General features: G+C 44.5%; 1 protein-coding gene across 1 annotated transcript; it reads left to right on the top strand.

Moving 5' to 3' along the window:
* The first annotated feature begins 308 nt into the window (after positions 1-308).
* On the top strand, positions 309-17,927 carry fscn1a (fascin actin-bundling protein 1a). Its single transcript, XM_054607119.1, has 5 exons — positions 309-1,326; positions 11,719-11,875; positions 13,482-13,603; positions 14,947-15,114; positions 15,493-17,927. The coding sequence occupies exons 1-5, from the start codon at positions 486-488 to the stop codon at positions 15,699-15,701; spliced, it is 1,497 nt and encodes a 498-aa protein (XP_054463094.1). The 5' UTR covers positions 309-485; the 3' UTR covers positions 15,702-17,927.
* The last annotated feature ends 460 nt before the right edge of the window (positions 17,928-18,387 follow it).

The following is an 18,387-nucleotide window of genomic DNA, read 5'->3' on the forward strand; positions in this document are numbered from 1 at the left end:
AAGAGAACCTTTTGAATTAAAAGCGACACAAACATCAGCAGAGAAAAAGAGAAATTAAACTCGAGTTCAGCTCCCAGATTGCTGTCCATCCGAGGGGGCGTGGCCTCCAGCGCGACGTCACTGATGGTTATATAGACTGCAGCTGTGGCGGCGGGGGCGCGCTGCTGAGACAGACAGAGCACTGAGGACCGGCGGCGCGCACACAGACTCCCCTCAGACACTCATTCACTCACGCACACTCACACACACACACACACTCTCTCACACTCACACACACACACACACTCTCTCTCACACACACACACACACACACACTCACACACACACACACACACACACACACACACACACACACACACACACACACACACACTCCCACAAACAAAGAGAAGCGAGGCAGCACAGCATCCCTCCCTTCCAGCCGCCAGCTCACTAGCAGAACCACCCCCCCCATCCCTCTCAGACAGAACCGGTCCAGTCCGACCATGAGCACTAACGGCGCCACTAACGGAACCAGCGACATGCTGCAGATCCAGTTCGGTCTGATCAACTGCGGGAACAAATACCTAACGGCGGAGACGTTCGGCTTCAAGATCAACGCGTCCGCCTCGTCCATGAAGAAGAAGCAGATCTGGACTCTGGAGCAGAGCAGCGACGACGCCACCGGGAACGTGTTCCACCTGAAGTCACACCTGGGCCGGTACATCGCCGCCGACAAGGACGGCAATGTGACCGGAGAGAGTGAGACCCCGGGCTGCGAGTGCCGGTTCGTCATCACGGCCCACGACGACGGCCGCTGGTCGCTGCAGTCCGAGCCGCACGGCCGATACCTGGGCGGCACCGAGGACCGGATCATCTGCTTCGCCCAGACCGCCTCTGTGGCGGAGAAATGGAGCGTGCACATCGCCATGCACCCGCAGGTGAACATCTTCAGCGTGACGCGCAAGAGGTACGCGCACCTGAGCGGCAAGGTGGACGAGATCGCCATCGACCGGGACGTCCCGTGGGGGGTGGACTCCATGATCACGCTGGTGTTCCGAGAGCAGCGGTACCACCTGCAGACCTCCGACAACCGCTACCTGAGGAACGACGGCGCGCTGCTCGCCACCGCGGACAGGAGCACCGGGTACACGCTGGAGTTCCGCTCCGGGAAGGTGGCGTTCAGGGACTGCAGCGGCAAGTACCTGGCGCCCTCGGGGCCCTCCGGAACCATGAAGTCCGGCAAGAGCGCCCGAGTGGGCAAGGACGAGATGTTCGTGCTGGAGCAGAGCCACCCGCAGGTGGTGCTCACCGCTGCCAACGAGAGGAACGTCTCCACCCGGCAAGGTGGGTGTGGGGGGTGGTGGGGGGTGGGGTGGGGTGGGGTGGGGTGGGTGTGTGTGTGTGTGTGTGTGTGTGTGTGTGTGTGTGTGTGTGTGTGTGTGTGTGTGGGTCCTACGGGTGACCCCTTGTGAGAGTGTGTTTGTATCTCATCCTCTGGCTGAGGAAGGGTTAAAGTGATGGAATGTCAGACTGCAACACACACACACACACACACACACACACACACACACACACACACACACACACACACAATCCCTAAAGGGTCGGCTATGGGCATGTTAATGACCTACATATTCACACACAACACAGGCTTGTAACTGGATGTACACATGCTCAACAATGGCCCATTTGACCAGAGGCCACATCCCAACATGAACCAGCACATCCTTAAAAGCACCAAAGGCCTGTGATCTATTGCAGCGCTACCAACACTGACTTGAACAAAAAATTGAAAATAGGAGCTTGATGGAGGCACACAGAGTATTGTGTGCATTTTAGCTGTACGTGTTTTCAGTGAATTTTACAGACGACCGACATGAAAAGAGCGATAACAAAGAAGTGCTCTGTGAACACACGATCAGCATCATGTGCTCGTGTGCCATTATTCAAATGTAAAACAGCCTTAAACTGGCAGGAGGCTGAGCTGGCACAAAGCAGAGCAGCTACACAGTCAGAGGAGAGGAAAGATGCACGTTTAATGTAAAGAAACCCAGTCAAATGTGACTAAAAGTATCTGTTCAATCCTTTTAATCCAGATGTTTTGTAAGAATAGATACTATGCTGTTTTTAAAAGAGTATTTTTTTAAGTGTGCATTTCACTCTCACTTGAGTTAAAAAGCAAAACTTTAGTCATCGCCAAATAAGTTACCCAAACATAACGTCTATAATCACTTTGAGTCACACAACCCTGATGGCATGGCAACCCCACAATCCTAATGAGGATATCTGCATCAGCTGACCTCTTCAGACATATTCAATGTTCCCCACATAGTTCAGATATTAACCGGTTAATATAGCTTTTTCTTTCTTTTTGTTTCACATTTAGATCAGCATGTGTGTGCGTGTGTGTCTGGTTGTCAGCTGTAAGAGTGGGCAGAGATACAACCCTGTCCCTCCACCTTCTTCCTTCCTTTTCTTCCCTCCTAATGTTTTTTCCATCTTCCTCACCATCACCTCCTTTAACCTTGGCCTTTTTTTTTATTTTTTTATTTTTTTTACATCTCTTTCATAATATCCTGATGCCGTCTCCTGTCCCATCCTCCCTTAATGTCTCCTCCTTTGCCCCCCCCCCACTCCTCCAGCCTTCAGGCCTGGCTGACTGCTGCTGCTGTGTGTCTGAGGTCATTACCAGTGGCATCCCTCATGTTGAAGATTAAACACATTAATCAGGAGCCTTTGAATTTAAGGTCCCAGTGAGAATGTGTATTATGCTCTAAAAACCCTCTTTGAGTCAGCAGAACTCTGACTGTCTGCTGCAATGAATGATGGGAAGGGATACGGCACTGATGCTCTCTAAGCCCATGTTTAGTGTCTGGTCAAAGGAACACACTGGTAACAATACCACGGATATACATTTGTGGTTTTGACACCTATATTTTCAGAAAGTATTAATCATCTTTTTATTTCCTGCTCTTTCTCTGTCACACCACAAGCCTTTTTTTCTTCTGCCTCCCAGCTCTGTTGGCTTGTTGAAGGGGTATTTATCCACATGTGTCTCCATCAGCTGTTACTCTGTATTTCCCATATGTGGGGCTCAGTCTCCGACACAAAATGGAGGCCAGTTTTGAAGGTGGAGGTTGAATAACAAGGGTCACGCCACGAGGACATCACAAATGCTGGCGTTGTTTTTTTAACGGATCTGTTGGGATTAGATGACGCCGTTCTCTGTACTGAGAGCATGAATTGCACTTTATTAATACCCCAGTATTGCTGTCTGTGAGACATTTTGCCAAATCTGATTATGACTTGAGTGTCAGAGTATCATCCTGCTCACATGAAGCGCGAGTGTTAACAATTTTATTATCAAATCATCTGCCGTTTATATTTTGATCAATTAATAGTTTTGTCTAATGTTTTCCAAAAATAGTAAAAAATCTCCATTTGACATTTCAACCCTAACCCTAACCCAGAAGACTAACATAATTAGCCCAAAAAACTAATTTTATAGGAAATAAAGAATCAATTGTTAGATTTTGACAATTGGCTAAATCAACTAATCGTTCCAGCTCTAAAAACATTTCTCCATAATGCAACTAGAGGTCAAAAACTTAACAGGGTACATTTTAAACAGAATTTCCTTGTGAATATCTGTGTTTTCAGTTCTCAAGTCAAGTTATGTTGACTTGAGAACTGGTATAAGACAATGTTATGTGGGTGCACCACTAATCAGCGGTCAATGGTCGATATGATGCCTTGCTCAAGGATACTTGACACTTGCAACCCCTCAGCTCAAATCTGTCCAACATGAGCTGACGGTCTGTATCTTTTTAAAAGGAAGAACCCGTTCAACCCTCCGACAACTGGATCATTGTGATGAGGATTACATGTTGATGGGAATTAAACTGGCTCCAGATGTTTTTTAACCCGACAGCTGCATAAAGCTCCTCTCTGCAGCAGCTTGCCTGGCAGACCTCAGCCATGATGGCATCTGAAGCTGGCTGGCTTTTATTGACGTGAGCGGGCTCAAGTCTCAAACCTCTCTGAAACCCTCCTGGTGTTTGTTCTTGTTTACTTTGCTTCACCTCTTCTGCATTCCCACAACTCAACAATAGAGCTAGTAAATAAAAGGATAATAAAATACAATCCTAACAGTCAGGAATGATTGCCCGACTACAAAAATAAGACCCATGTTGTACAAAAATGGTATAATTTACCTTTAAGTAGCTCTAATTGACCATATTAACATACCTCATTTAACAGCCTCAGTTTAGAGCCCAATGTACCTAAATAGAATGGGATGTTACAACTGGAAAGTAGGCTTTTAATTAGCCAACATGTTCACATTACTTCACATGAGTCAGTCTTGTGATGCTATGAATCAGGATTCTTTTCTGAATTTCAACCAAAACCATTAAATTATGAAGGTTTATTGATAATAAAGTCTCATCATGTAGGGAACCATCAGAAATGAGTATAATTTTCAGCTTGCCAAATATTAGATTACACATTACAGCACTTCTCTGGCTTCTGCTGTGCTCATAATTGCCATTAATCTGACCCTGTGCTGTTGCTTGTTTCCTGACCGTAACATCCGCACTCCTCATCCCCAGAACATGGATGTTCACAAACTCCCAGAGAGACTGTTTAACGACCCTCATGTGGCCTGAGACACAATTATCAGTCCGTTAGCCTGGAGCTCGATGGCCTTTTAAGTGGCCTGTTCGGCCCCTAAACTGTGGCGCAAGTGTGAGTGAAGGCTGAGGGCCGGTTTGTCAGCTAAATGGATGAGAGGCCATCGTATCCTTTGAACTACTGGTTTGACCACTGAGTACCGACTGGTCTTTGTAACTGGTGGTCCTCTCTGCCTCTGGATGCAGAGAAGCAAGGGGGAGGAGACTGACGAGGAGATGAAAAATCCTGTGTATATCTAAATAATTACATATTCTGTTAGTCAGAACCTTAACCAGACAACACTGTGCCTAACAAGGCTTCTTGTGACAAAGCTGCACGGGCCATTTAGAGACGATTGCTGCAAATCAGCGTTTTTTGACTGTGGGGGGTGAAAAGTTCTACTCAGCCGTCAACGTCACAAACGAATGTGCAAATTGATGCCACTGGCAAACAACCAGATGAACCTTGACAAAAAAAAAGGGAATTTGTGAAGTTTTGGAACGTGAAGAATCCCGGGCATCTTTGAGCCAGACGCAAAATTATACGGCAAAGCTTGTTCAACATGTCACATTTGACATGTTTTCCTTACGTATAACTGCATAGTTCCTCAATTACTCAAAGTATGAGGTGACTAATAATGCCAATTGTTCAGTTACGGCAAATCAAAAGCTGATGCATAGTTGCGTAGCCTGGCAACCGCTTTTACAAGTTACTGTTGATCCCTGCTTAGCTAACCCACTGCTTGCGGTATTAGAGTGGTATCAATCTTCTCCTCTCACACTCTCACAGCAGTAAAGCAAATGAGCTCATTTCCCAAAATGTCAAACTATTCTTTAACAACTGACCTTTCCAAGTCACAGTAAAAACAACCACTATTTGTTCAGATTACTGCTGGAAACCAGCTCAAAGTATACGACTGATGCAGACTCCAGTGCAAGCTCTCGCAAACGTGTCAAATCTGAGTAGGAATCAGGCCTTGAATCACCTACTGTGTGCGTGCGTGTGTGCGTGCGTGTGTGCGCGGTGAAAGCAGGAGACAGAAACTGAGGCTCCATGTTGTGTCTGGCCGTGATTCAGCCCTGACACCATTTCGGTCACCTTCACCCTCCCGCTGGCAGGAAATGAGACATGAGACACACAACCCCGACCTTGGCTGGTGTGTGTTGATCCCTGCAGGGTAATGGCTGACGATTTTCTCCATCAACACACACACATTCACCCGACGGGGACACAATCAATCCATGCATCCTTGGTGATGTCGACTGTCTGCGACAGAGTGTGTGTGTGTGTGTGTGTGTGTGTGTGTGTGTGTGTGTGTGTGTGCGTGTGTGTGTGTGTGTGCACACCAGGGAGCTTCTCCTCCCTGATGTCGTCTACTTTATTATAGGTTAGACTTCAGCTGGTCTTCTGGGTGTGTCTCCACATTATTCTCCTCTAAATCACGGTACAACTGCCTTTTTTTTTTTTTTTGCTACACACTGAACACAGAATGAGGTCGAAATCGATTAACCAAAATATTTGGGGCATCCTCGGCGCAATACTGTATCTCACATGTCTGACCCTGTTTTTTCTTTTTCATTTGTTAGAGGATGTGGGAGTATTGTAGTGGTGTGTGTGTGTGTGTGTCTGTGTGTTCAGTTTGTCCGTACTGTATGAGCAGCGGTGATACAGTATTCAGTGAGTAGGCTGGCTGTACTGTGTGTGTGTGTGTGTGTGTGTGTGTGTGTGTGTGTGTGTGTGTTACTGTGTGTTTGGGTCAAAACAAAGGCTGATGATCTGTCTCCCTGTTTGTGCCCCAGCTGGTCGCCTCCTCAGTCAGGCCTGCTGAACAATAGAACACACACATATACACTGAGACAGACGCACACAACCGCTCCTGATACAATCGCGTGCGTTCACAGCAGGCCTCCGGTACTGGCTCACAGTAACCGAGGCCAACAATCTGTGCCTGCCGCCATCAGGCTGACTGTGGTGGGTGGGGTGGACAGAAAGATAGAGGGCTTGTTTTGAGTGTGCGTGTGCGTGCGCGTGCGCTGGGCTGTGTTTGGTGTGGTTTGGGTGGATTCTGGATGTGTGGTCACTTCGTCTGATGTGGTTTTCTGAAGAGGGATGCAGAGTGTGTGTGTGTGTGTGTGTGTGTAAGTGACCCTCTTCCCTCAAACTCCATTAACCCTGTGAGCTTCTCAAAGTAATCAGCATAGACATATCTGGGCACATATCTCTCTCTCACACACACACACACACACACACATACACATACACACACACACACACACACACACACACACACACTTACACATACAAACACACACACACAGATGAAGCCTGACAGACAGCCTTGGCCTCTCTCTGGGTCACAGGCCTCGGGGTGAGTGTTTTGTCTCCGTCAGTCGTGTATTTTCATGTTGTATGTACCCGCCGGTGTTTTTCTTTCCTTGTGATAACTCGGGACCAGTTTCAGTGTGTGTGTGCGTGTGTTTGTGAGGATGGATCTGACACTAAGCCTTTGACTGTCATGAAAAGAGACAAACTCTTCCTCCACTGACAGACTAGTGAAGTTATAATCCTAAATTCTTCAAAACATTCAGGCTTCTAAATAATGTTGGCAAGTCTGAGTTAAAGCCTCTTTGACAGCACTGAAAAGACTCAGCCACATAAATTCAAATAGTTATTTTCGGGGGAACAATTTATTCAAACCAGCTCAGTGGAGGAAACGGTGATAATCAGTTCACTGTACAGCATGTAAAGTGTGTCTTGTGTTAGTTTCCTGGTTTCTTTTCATATAGTGCGGCTGTGGCACATGAGGTAGAGCGCTTGTCCCGTAACCACAAGGTTGGTGGTTCAAACCTCTACCGGCAACATGCCGAGGTGTCCTTGAGCAAGACACCTAACCCCAAGTTGCAGCCCACTGCTCCTCCGGGATGGGTTAAATGCAGAGAAATAATTTCCCCATTGTGGGACTAATAAAGGCTTAATTAGTTTCCCTTCATCTCATGTCTGATAAACCAAATGTCAGGATGATGACTGACTTTATAGTGTGGAGTTTGTAGAGTCTCATTTATTTGTATATGTACACACACACATTTATTGAGATTTTTGAATTTGCACAGTCTGAACAAAAAAAAGAATTAAAAAAAAAAAATGTTTTATATGGAAACGTTGTTGCTCTTTTCTGGATATTTATAGACTGAACATCACAAAGGCCGGTGCTTTCTGCTCACATTCAATATCTCTCAATTTGACAGTCTCATGCCGAAATAGTTGAATGTTTAATTGAACCTGTTTGCTGAACGTATAAAGACCATGACACAAATTAAATTATTTTAGGGTGAGGTAGTAGATTTATTCCATCCTCAATGTCTGTACGATAAATATAAAGCTTCAACCAGCAGCCTGTTAGCTTAGCATGAAAAGTAAAAAAGATAACAATCCCCTGGAATTTTTAATTATTACATCAGTGTTTTTTTTGTGATGATTCCCCTAATAAAGATAATATTCATACTGTAACATATGTTTTTATTCAAAGTGAGCAAATCACTTACATTTTTTTTAACTATAAATAACTTTTCTGCTGTTGATTATTCATTTCTGAGTCAAACCCTTTGATTGATAGACTGCTAATATCCTAAATAATGGATCCTTTGATATATTTCAGGGTTTGAATAATTAATTGAACATCAGAGCTTATTTTTTTTTCTCAGACTTTTAGTAGCTTTCAGGAATGAACTGATTCATGGTGTAGGTGAGTCAGTTCTCCCACTGTGGGTATGTGGTGGGTATGTGGTGGGTAGAGGCATCCAGCAGATGGTTTACTCTCCTCCTGCTTCAGTGGTGAATGGGCTCTCCGGTGCTACTGTACTGAGTGGATGTGTTGGCTGAGCAGGAAGCTGCGAGGATTAGAGGAGAGCTCAGTGATGTGACTGATGATCCTGGAGGCGAGCACAGGCTGACCCTCATTTCTCCTCATGTTTCCTCCTCTACTCCTCCTCTAATGTGTTCCTCTAAACCCTCCTTGTCTGTTGCAGCTGAACTTACATTTCATCTTGCCTGACCCCCCCGCACCATGTGGTTCTCATTATGGTCACTTATATTTTCCTTCTCAATTGTGTGTGTGTGTGCGTGTGCGTGTGCGTGTGCGTGTGCGTGCGCAGCCCCACATTTTTCTGCAGAAACTCAATCTGGCCACTGAGGCTGGAGTTAGTTGACTTTATCGAACGCTCGCCAGGAGAGGAGTGATGTGTATTTCTTTCTTCCACAAAATGTGAGCAGAAATTCTTTTGTGATGAACGCCTTACGCAACACTTTTCTGTGACTAGGATCTTGTTAACTTTTAATACAAAGCACATCTTTGGCTCCAGTTGGAGACAAACCGCCTACAGCTTGTATTGAGACACCATGTGCTAGGAAGGATATTGTGAAACTTGTTGGGGCTGTATGAAAATGAGTCAACTAGGGAGCAGGGCTGAACTTTGTTTACATTTTTTTTAAAAACAAGGCCCTACCGAGAGTCATTAATATTTTCTTTGGATCCTCCACTTGATTTAGAAAAATACTGCAACAAACAACATGTCAACGCTAATGCTGTTGGTAGAAATGATGTTTAATGACTTACATTTATAAACATCCTGTGTATTCTGACATATTTACATCACAAACCATTTCATAATGATCAAATGGTCCCTTGCTTTCTTCCCAAAATTAGGCAGCAACGTTTTAAGCAACAAAAACAAAGCCCCATCAGCTGAAAAATATCAGAACCAGAGAGCGTGCTTCCAATTTTGACATGCATGATGACATTGTTTATCATCAAGAGGATTTTAGGGCAGAAAAGGGAGACGTATGGGAAACACATGAGTGCTCCGGTTTGTTTTCTCAAACACATCTTTCTTTCTGCCTCTACACACATTTACACAGCAGTCCAACAGACATCTCTCTCTCTGTCTCGCTCTCAATTCAGCCTCTAGCTATAGGTCCATGCACACCATGACCTCATCATATACAATAGCAGGCATTGTGCTGCATGAAGTCTCTCTCTCTCTCTCTCTCTCTCTCTCTCTCTCTCTCTCTCTCTCTCTCTCTCTCTCTCTCTCTCTCTCTCTCTCTCTGTCTCTGTCTCTGTCTCTGTCTCTCTGTCTGTGTGTGTGTGATGGGAGTGGGACTTTCTTTGGCGGGTTGTGTATTCTGAATCCTATTTGTTTACCTCTTTGTTGATGTTAAGTGCTTTACTGGGTTTGATGTGATTTTAATGAGCTCTGGTGTTCTGTTCACATACAGTCCAGTGTATGGAGACACACGCACACACATGAAAACACACATGCCTTTTAGACTACAGATTTAGTATCTATAGCTCGAGCTGCAACTTCAGTATTGATTTATCCGTTTGTTTATCAACTAAACGTTTGTTTATTAAATAGTTTAAAAATGCCTGTCAAAATTATTTAGAGCTCTAGCTGCATTATCAATGTCCGGTCCAAACCCCAAAATATTGACGTTATAGGGATTTGAAAGACAAAATCTCCTATTTGAGGAGATGGAATCAATATTTATAATATTTGTCATTTTTTGCCAATTGACCCATCGCTAAGCCCCGTTCCTCGCTGCTACTCCATCAAGCAGAATTGTCCGACTCTGGTTCGAGATGGACGATGCTACGCTATGATTGGCCAGTCTGTGTTAGAGGGCAGGACTTAGCTCAGGGACGATTGGTTGGCAGTCTGAAATGGCCAGACTGAAATATCCAACAAATATATGATGGATTGCCATGACATTCCTGGTGCCAAGAGGATGCATCCTTAAAATATCAGCATTTTGGCATTGTCATTATGAGCATGTTGACGTTAGCATTTAGCTCAAATGATTGCTGTGCCTAAATACAGAACAGAGACAACCCACAGAGTCAGTTCACCACTGCCCCGCCCCTTTAGGAGACGAGCAGCAGGCCCCTGAGTCTATTAACTCCAATGGGAGAAGTGAATGTGAACACAGATTATTTTACTCCTTATTCACAGAAAGCAAAATTTTGACCCATTTATCCCAAAACATATATCTTCTGAACATTCTGACACTGAAATGACACTCAGGAGACAAATCAGGAGAAAATGAACTTTGTTCTATCTAGACCTTTCTGTGTCAACACACTCTAACCAGATATGGCAACGTTCAGGAACGCTGTGGCTTTCTAATTTTCGTAATGCTGAATATGGCCATTAGCTATGTCAATATATAACGTTAGAAAAAGAAAATATAAATACGCTATGCAAATATTACCCAATCTGCTTAAATCCATCCACACAACACCACAACATTTCCATATTAGGTGGAGGGGCGAAAACACGATGATCACACCTACTTAGGAGACAGGAAGTGCATGTCATTTAAAACCAATGGCGACGTTTGTAATGCGTTATAGAGTATTTTCACTGACTCCAAAAGCTGCTAGAAGGTTGCGTAATAAATAATCTTAGCAATTAAATGATTATCAAAATAGTTTAAGATTAATATCTGCTGATGGATTAGCTGAGAAACTGTCTACGTTCATTGTAGATGCCAGTGCAGTGAAGATTACTGTGGCCTTGTGTTTCTTTTTCTGTTTAGTTACCGTCCACCATGACGTCTAATCCTTTGAGTGTGTGTGTGTGTGTGTGTGTGTGTGTGTGTGTGTGTGTGTGTGTGTGTGTGTGTGTGTGTGTGTGTGTGTGTGTGTGTGTGTGTGTGTGTGTGTGTGTGTGTGTGTGTGTGTGTGTGTGTGTGTGTGTGTGTGTGTGTGTGTGTGTGTGTGTGTGTGTGTGTGTGTGTGTGTGTGTGTGTGTGTGTGTGTGATCTTCACTAATCCAAGCCCGTCTGATGTTGCTCATTTAGTTTGTCTGATCCTGACCAGAGGATGTGTGTGGGTGTGTGTTTGAAGCCGTTTATGCCTCTCTGTGTGTGTGTGCGCGTGTGCATCTGGACTATTAGTGGTCATCCTCTGCGTCTATTTGCAGCCCTGACATGTGAGTTGAGCTAACGTCTGCCCCACTAGCATATACTTTAGCTTAACCCCCTTTCCAACTGTCTGATCCCGCTCAGGTATGGACCTGTCAGCCAATCAGGACGAGGAGGGCGACCAGGAAGTGTTCCAGGTGGAGATCTGTCGCGAAAACCGCAAGTGTGCGTTCCGGACCGCCGCTGGGAAATACTGGACCCTGACTGCTAACGGCGGCCTGCAGTGCACCGCCTCCACCAAGTACGCATCACACACACACACACACACACACACACACATCACCATCATGTCTCTTCTTGTCTACTCAGATGCACGTCTGAAACTTTACAGCTCACCACAACCACACCTGCTCCAATCTGTTCGCTCACTAACCTCTCAGCGCCAGTGATTGTGTGTGAGAACCTGATACAGGTCCGTCACAGCTCTTAGTCTGTAGTCCCCTCCACGGTAACGTGAGCTGTGACATGACATGGGAGGTTTGTGTGTATGTGTGTGCGGAACGGGGGTGGATGACGTGTGTGGGAGGTGAAGAGTGAGTGCACTCGTCTCATGGCTGTGGCATGTCGTGGGAGACTAAGTGCATTTGTGTGCAACGTCAACCTGAAGAGAGTGATTTTCTTTTATGTGCAGCGGTTCTGCCTGGCAAGAATGCTGGCTGTTAACCCCTGACCTTTGACCCCTTACTCTTTGCTCCTGGATGATTTCCCTGTGAGGTCCTGGACAGATTCAGAAGTAGAAGCTTAGACGTGTCTTGTGGTCCTTAAGCACTAAGTAGAGCACTTGGCCCCTATTTTTTGTGTGTTTTTAAAAAAGGCCTTTATTTTGAAAACTGCAGTGTTTCTATAAATGTACAGTCATAAGGTACGTATACAGGGGTGATACAGAGCACTACACATATCTGATCCAGTATGAGGTTAGTCAGAGAGCCATGTGTCCTGAGTTAACCCTCCATGTTATAAGATAAGGCAGAGCAGAGGCCGTTGTCGACACACTGCAGAGCGCTCTGCAGGAAGTCAACCAAATTCCTCCATCACATTCTTGACATATGACTCTCCTCACAGATTAGACCACAAAAATCTTTTCTTCCACCATGTCCTCTTTCATTGGCTTGAGGAAACATTTGAGTGTTTTTAGGGCTTCTTTATTAAATAAAAGATACAGGCAGAATGTGGCAGCTACATGAGAAAATAAAAACCCTACTTTTTGCATAGTGAAAGGATTAACAAGCTACTTGATTCAACTAAACCAACGACTACAAGAGGAGCTGATCCCTCCACCTTGAGCCTACCGATCCAATTACACAGCCGTTACTTAAAGCTAGGGTGGGCGATTTTGGAGAAAACAGCCGTTGAGATTCCGTCGCGTGCTCTCTGGCCTCTCCCTGCCACGCTACCTGCTGTAGCTCCTCCCACCGAACGTCAGTTATGCGCGTTCATGTGAATTCAGTTACATTGATAGGAAGACGAACAGTCCCACAGCCAATAAGAACGGAGAATCGGAGCCTCGCTCTGATTGGTCAAAGTGTACATGAGCGGTGGCAATTTTTGGGTGCGGCCCACAGAGGCAGGGGAGAGCAAAGTTATGAGCAGATATTCTCAGAGCACTTCACCTACATATAGCTGACTGGCTATTAGGACAGTTTTGCCAAATATTACAGTAAAGAAATTACCCACCCTAGCTTTAAATTCTGGATTAAACTGCCGAGTGTAGTTTTTCTCAGCAACAGAAGAGATCAAATGTGACTGCGTTTACAGCTGACACTCACACAAGTGTGCTACTGGATATCTAACTACCACGTAAACTTAATTATCCTCCTTATCTCCCATGCCTGTGCTTCTCTCTGCAGGTCGGCTAATTGCTACTTTGACATTGAGTGGCGTGGGAAGAGGCTGACTCTCCGGGCTGCCAATGGGAAATACGTCGCCGCCAAGAAAAACGGCCAGCTAGCAGCGACCATCGACTCTGCCGGTCGGTGAGATTTGTTGATTCAGCCGTTCAGACAATGACTGATTAACTGATTTACTTTGTTGCAGCAGTGACGGGGGGTTTCAGTGAAGTGCAGGACATAAATCATGGCTGGATGTTCCAGTTGTTTCTGGGCCTCAAAGGCTTCAGCACTGATTCTGAACTGTTTACTGTTTGGGGATTTAGATTTGTTGCAGACTTTTATTTTGCTCTTTTGCCACATTGATGCTGAGTTTCTTTTTAAGTTAACCATTTGATTGGAAACATCATGGGTAAACTCCTGAATGTACAGAGTCAGAGAGGAGCTTTCACTAAGACACAAAAACAGATGGGAACGTAACAAAGTCCATTTGCTCAAGTACTTTAGTATCATTTTGAGAGATTTCCATTTTATCCTACTTCACTAGGTAAATCATGTGCTTTTTACTGTATTATTCTGACCGCCATAGTTACTCGTTAGCTTTCAAATCACGAATTAACAACAAAAAAACTAAGCTTTTAAATACATTGCTCAAACAGACATCCCCCCTCCTCACTTTTCAGATGGTTTCATTTTGATAACTACCCAGTATTCCACAAAAAATACTAAGACTAGAGAAAAAGACAGAAAAATAAATACAGATTCGATTTTAAAATAGAGTTTTCTCTTCCAAAAACTCGCAACATCTCAACCTTAATTAGGGGATCTGTTCTGGGGGCTCATAATCCCACGTAAAGCGGCAAATGTTTTGTTTTTAAACTTTGCTTTTTGCACACATGAAACAAACAAGGACATGGACAGATATGAGAATGGTATTTATCTCATCGAACTCTCAGCTATAAAAGCAAATAAACATGCCACTCAAAATGACTATTAATAACTATAAATAACTAATCCTTTAACAACGCCACAGATGTTATGAACGGCTCATATGAAGACTGTGCACAGTTTTGCCATTAGAGCAATTGCTTTCATTGCTGCGAGACGCAGGCATCATGTCAGAGAGCAGATCAGAAGATCCCTTCATAAAGCGGGTGCTGGGTTCTGGCCATGGTGGATCAAAGCTGCAGCTTCACTTTGTGCTGCAGTTTCTGATGAGGGAGCTGTTTTTCCCCAAAGTGCTCTTTTTAGGGCACATTTAAAGCCAAGCTGCTTTGCATACATTTTTAATGAGATGTATGAAATCTCCCTGCTCTCAGCTTAAACATTAAGCACGTGTACTACAGATTTTGGTAGATTAAATATTTTGGCAAAAGTGTTTAATTGAATCAATTTAAATCACTAAGAATATAGAGAAATAAACTGTTGATGTGGTCGTGTCTTCACAGTAGTTTTTACTCATGTTGTGCCCTTTGTCTGTCTCCAGGTGAGTCCGAGGAGTTCCTCATGAAGCTGATTAACCGCCCGATCATCGTGCTGCGTGGGGAGCACGGCTTCATCGGCTGCAGGAAGGTGACGGGGACGCTGGACTCCAACCGCTCCACCTATGACTACTTCACCCTGGAGTTCAGAGACGGAGCTTACAGCCTGCAAGGTCAGTTTGGGCGTTTTAGCTGTCAGCGTCTTGGATGTAAACTTGTGCATATGTTCAGCAGCATTACACAGCAGAGAGGCAGGACTTGACAAAGCGGGTGGAGGGACCTCCTGCAGGCATACAAGGGATTATATCATTTAGTCTTTAAGGGATTCTCATTATGGATTTATGTTTGGGCCAAAAAGAGGGATTTGATTTGGATAATTTCCTCGCGTTCACATTACATAATTCAAACAAAGCAATTTTAAGCCGAATCTTTTGTTTGTGCCTCCATTTTTTTAACACCCTTCCCCGTCTTTCTGCCACATGATCCCCCCCCCCACACACACACTAATTTCCCTATTTTCTGTCTCACATCCATCTGCTCTCCTCCTGCAGACTCCACGGGTAAATACTGGATGGTAGGTAACGAGCAGTCGGTGGTGAGCAGCAGCGACACGCCCGTCGACTTCCTGTTCGAGTTCTGCGACTACAACAAGCTGGCAATCCGCCACGCCGCCGACAGCAAGTACCTCCGCGGCGACCACGCTGGCGTGCTGAAGGCCAACGCTGACGACCTGGAGACCGCCACACTCTGGGAGTACTGAGGGAAGCTGCGATGCTGATGGAAAAAAAAAAAAAGTGTGGCAACGCGGCACAACCTGTCCTTACGTCTACCTATTCACATCTCCCACTCCCCCACCCTCCCATTCCTCATATTATATCCTGTACTTATGACTATATGTTGATGAACTGCACAGAGAGAACAGGGAGGATGGAAGAAGAAAAGGAAGGAGACACTCCTTTCTCCTCTGCCTCCCTTTCCTTCCATTTGTCCCTCCATCTTTTCTCAGCTCTGTTCTGCAGCGCCGACCTTTATCCGTTGCCATAGTTACCGTGGGGCTGCGCACTTTTTTTCTGCTCCGACCTGGTTCGCTGCTCAACCTGTCACTCTCTCTCTCCTCGCCTTAGGATTGGGCCGTCCCTCTCCCAGAGCAGAGCAGAGCCACGTTTTAGGAGCCCCCCTCCTCTCTGAGTTTAACCCCCTCGTCTTTCTACTCGTCTCTATTGTCTGTGTGAGCAGCACATGGTGGCAGTATTTTTTGCTATCTGACCTGGTCTGCTAGATCTGCTTCTGCCTGATCTAATTTCCCAAAACAGATCCACATCCGAATAAAACCTGCTTCAGCTGCTTCCTGTTCGCTGGATACGCAAGATGGAGTCGGTGGGTCTGTCTTTGAGCATTTGCATCGTGTAGAAACAGATTTTTCTTATCTGACCAGGCCGAATATGTTTGTTTTCATGAGCAGGCCCCGTTGCCTCTGTGTGATGACTGTGATATAACTGGAGTGGATCTGATGATGATAAAGATATAGAAAATGTTGTAACTTACGGGTTTAACCCTCACCCCTATTCATCTCAACTGTAAAATACTCTAATGTAAACCTGTTTCCTGTGTTGTTCTCTAGCTGTGTTCTCATTGGACCAAACAGGATGTAGGAAGTTAAAACACGTAATCCCCTCTCCAAAAACTAAACCCCTATTGTCCCAAGAACAGTTTAAAGAAATTAAAAATAGAAATGGTGTGGTCACATACTCTATGTTTACTGCACTCACTTGTCATACTGGAAGAAAAACCAGCACTCCCTGATACACAGTTGGATTTCTTTTTCTACGTCCAAGGCACAGACATTATCATGGAAACAGTAGGTAACCATAGTGACTGGAGAGAAATGATTTATAGACCCTTTTTGAAAGCTGCTTTTTGGATCCTTCAACCAAACCTAGACCTCAGCCTTTATCTAGACCAAACCTTTGATACTGGATTAACAAACCGTCATCTCACACACAGACACAACTGAGAAAACTGGAACCTGGTGCTACTAACTCATGACATCCTGTCAAACATCTCCCACTGTCTGGACTAACAGATGGTGATTTTCTGCTGCGACGCTGCACACGAGAGCCTTGCCATGTAACCAAAGGGGCTGAAAGAGTGCCCTTAATAAACTTATTCTGCTGCTTCTTTAGCTTTAATTTCTGTTTGTAGCATCATGGCAACCTTCACAATGAGGTGACCAAATTGTTTTTGCTTTTGTTGGATTATTTAGTTCCTGACTTGTCAGTGAAGGTGGGGAAGGGATATGTTAAAAAAAATAAAAATAATAATAGTAAAGAAGCAGACTTTTAATTTGTTGTCTTATTTAACTGAATTGTCTGTTATGCAGTGGTGTAGCACAAAGCACCCATGGGTCCTGCCCTCGTTGGTTCCCTACCCTTCAGCTTCCTCCATAGCACAAAGCAGCAATGGTTTCCGTCTACTTTTACAATACAGCAAAGATTACCTTGGCACTGGGCCCTTAATTATTGGGCTCTTCAATCCATCATCATCATCCAGCATTCCTCTGTGAAACTAAGTATGGTTGTAGCCCCTTGGAATGATACACGATTGTAGCCAGCTCCTCAAAAAGTCCGTCCAATTTTCCCTCTGAAGTTTCGAGCGTTTTTTGCATGAAGGGTTGAGAATCTCAAGCGAATAAAAGAAGCTGTTGTCCTCGGAGAAACCTGCGTCTCCAAGGGAACCGAGACCAAGGCTTAGACAAACGGATGTGGAAGGGTAAACATGTGGTAATGACTGTGCCTTACTCTCGAGTTTTTGGGCAGTAGGAAAATAAAAAGATAAAAAAAGAATCCACATCTTTGCTTTGTATAACTGGAACTTCTTTTTGTATTATTATTTTGTATAATTTCTTTTGATATTGTGGATTAACCTCTCTCGTGCCATTGGTTCACCTGAAATCCAACGACCAATAAAACTGGGATTTGGAACGCTACACGTCTCTTATTGTGTCTTTTTCTACTTGCTTGATGAATACATTTTTCCCTGATTAAACTACCAATTTTCATATTTAGAGATTTAATGGTTGATTTTGTTGGCTGAAATGAGACATGTAATGAGCAGATTTTATTAGCTGTAGCTAACTAGCTAATTAAGCTAACATTAGCTCCCTGAGTTAAAAGCTCTCGTCTCCAGCTTACTTTTTAATATTTAAGCTCTCCAAAGAGGTCTTAAATATCTGCTTGATGGGTACATACATTATATCTCACTAAGAGATTATGGCTAAAGCTACAGGTCCCATCTTCCTCACTATAGTTGATTATCTGTGTAGAAGATGTTGAATAAAGACGCAGTGTGGAGCTAGTTAGTTCTAGTGATACACAAGGTATGATAAAGAAAAATGTACTTCCATTCTAACACAATCCTGTTTAGTAACTTAGCTTAACGTTTCATTC

The sequence above is a fragment of the Anoplopoma fimbria genome, chromosome 11 (genome assembly GCF_027596085.1).
Source record: "Anoplopoma fimbria isolate UVic2021 breed Golden Eagle Sablefish chromosome 11, Afim_UVic_2022, whole genome shotgun sequence".
In the NCBI taxonomy this organism is placed as follows: Eukaryota; Metazoa; Chordata; class Actinopteri; order Perciformes; family Anoplopomatidae; genus Anoplopoma; species Anoplopoma fimbria.

Excerpts from the sequence above, each read along its gene's own strand:
- fscn1a (XM_054607119.1), top strand. The coding sequence starts at position 486 with ATGAGCACTAACGGCGCCACTAACGGAACCAGCGACATGCTGCAGATC. Across the intron at positions 1,327-11,718 it reads GAACGTCTCCACCCGGCAAG|GTATGGACCTGTCAGCCAAT; the intron begins GTGGGTGTGGGG and ends GATCCCGCTCAG. Across the intron at positions 15,115-15,492 it reads CGGAGCTTACAGCCTGCAAG|ACTCCACGGGTAAATACTGG; the intron begins GTCAGTTTGGGC and ends CTCCTCCTGCAG.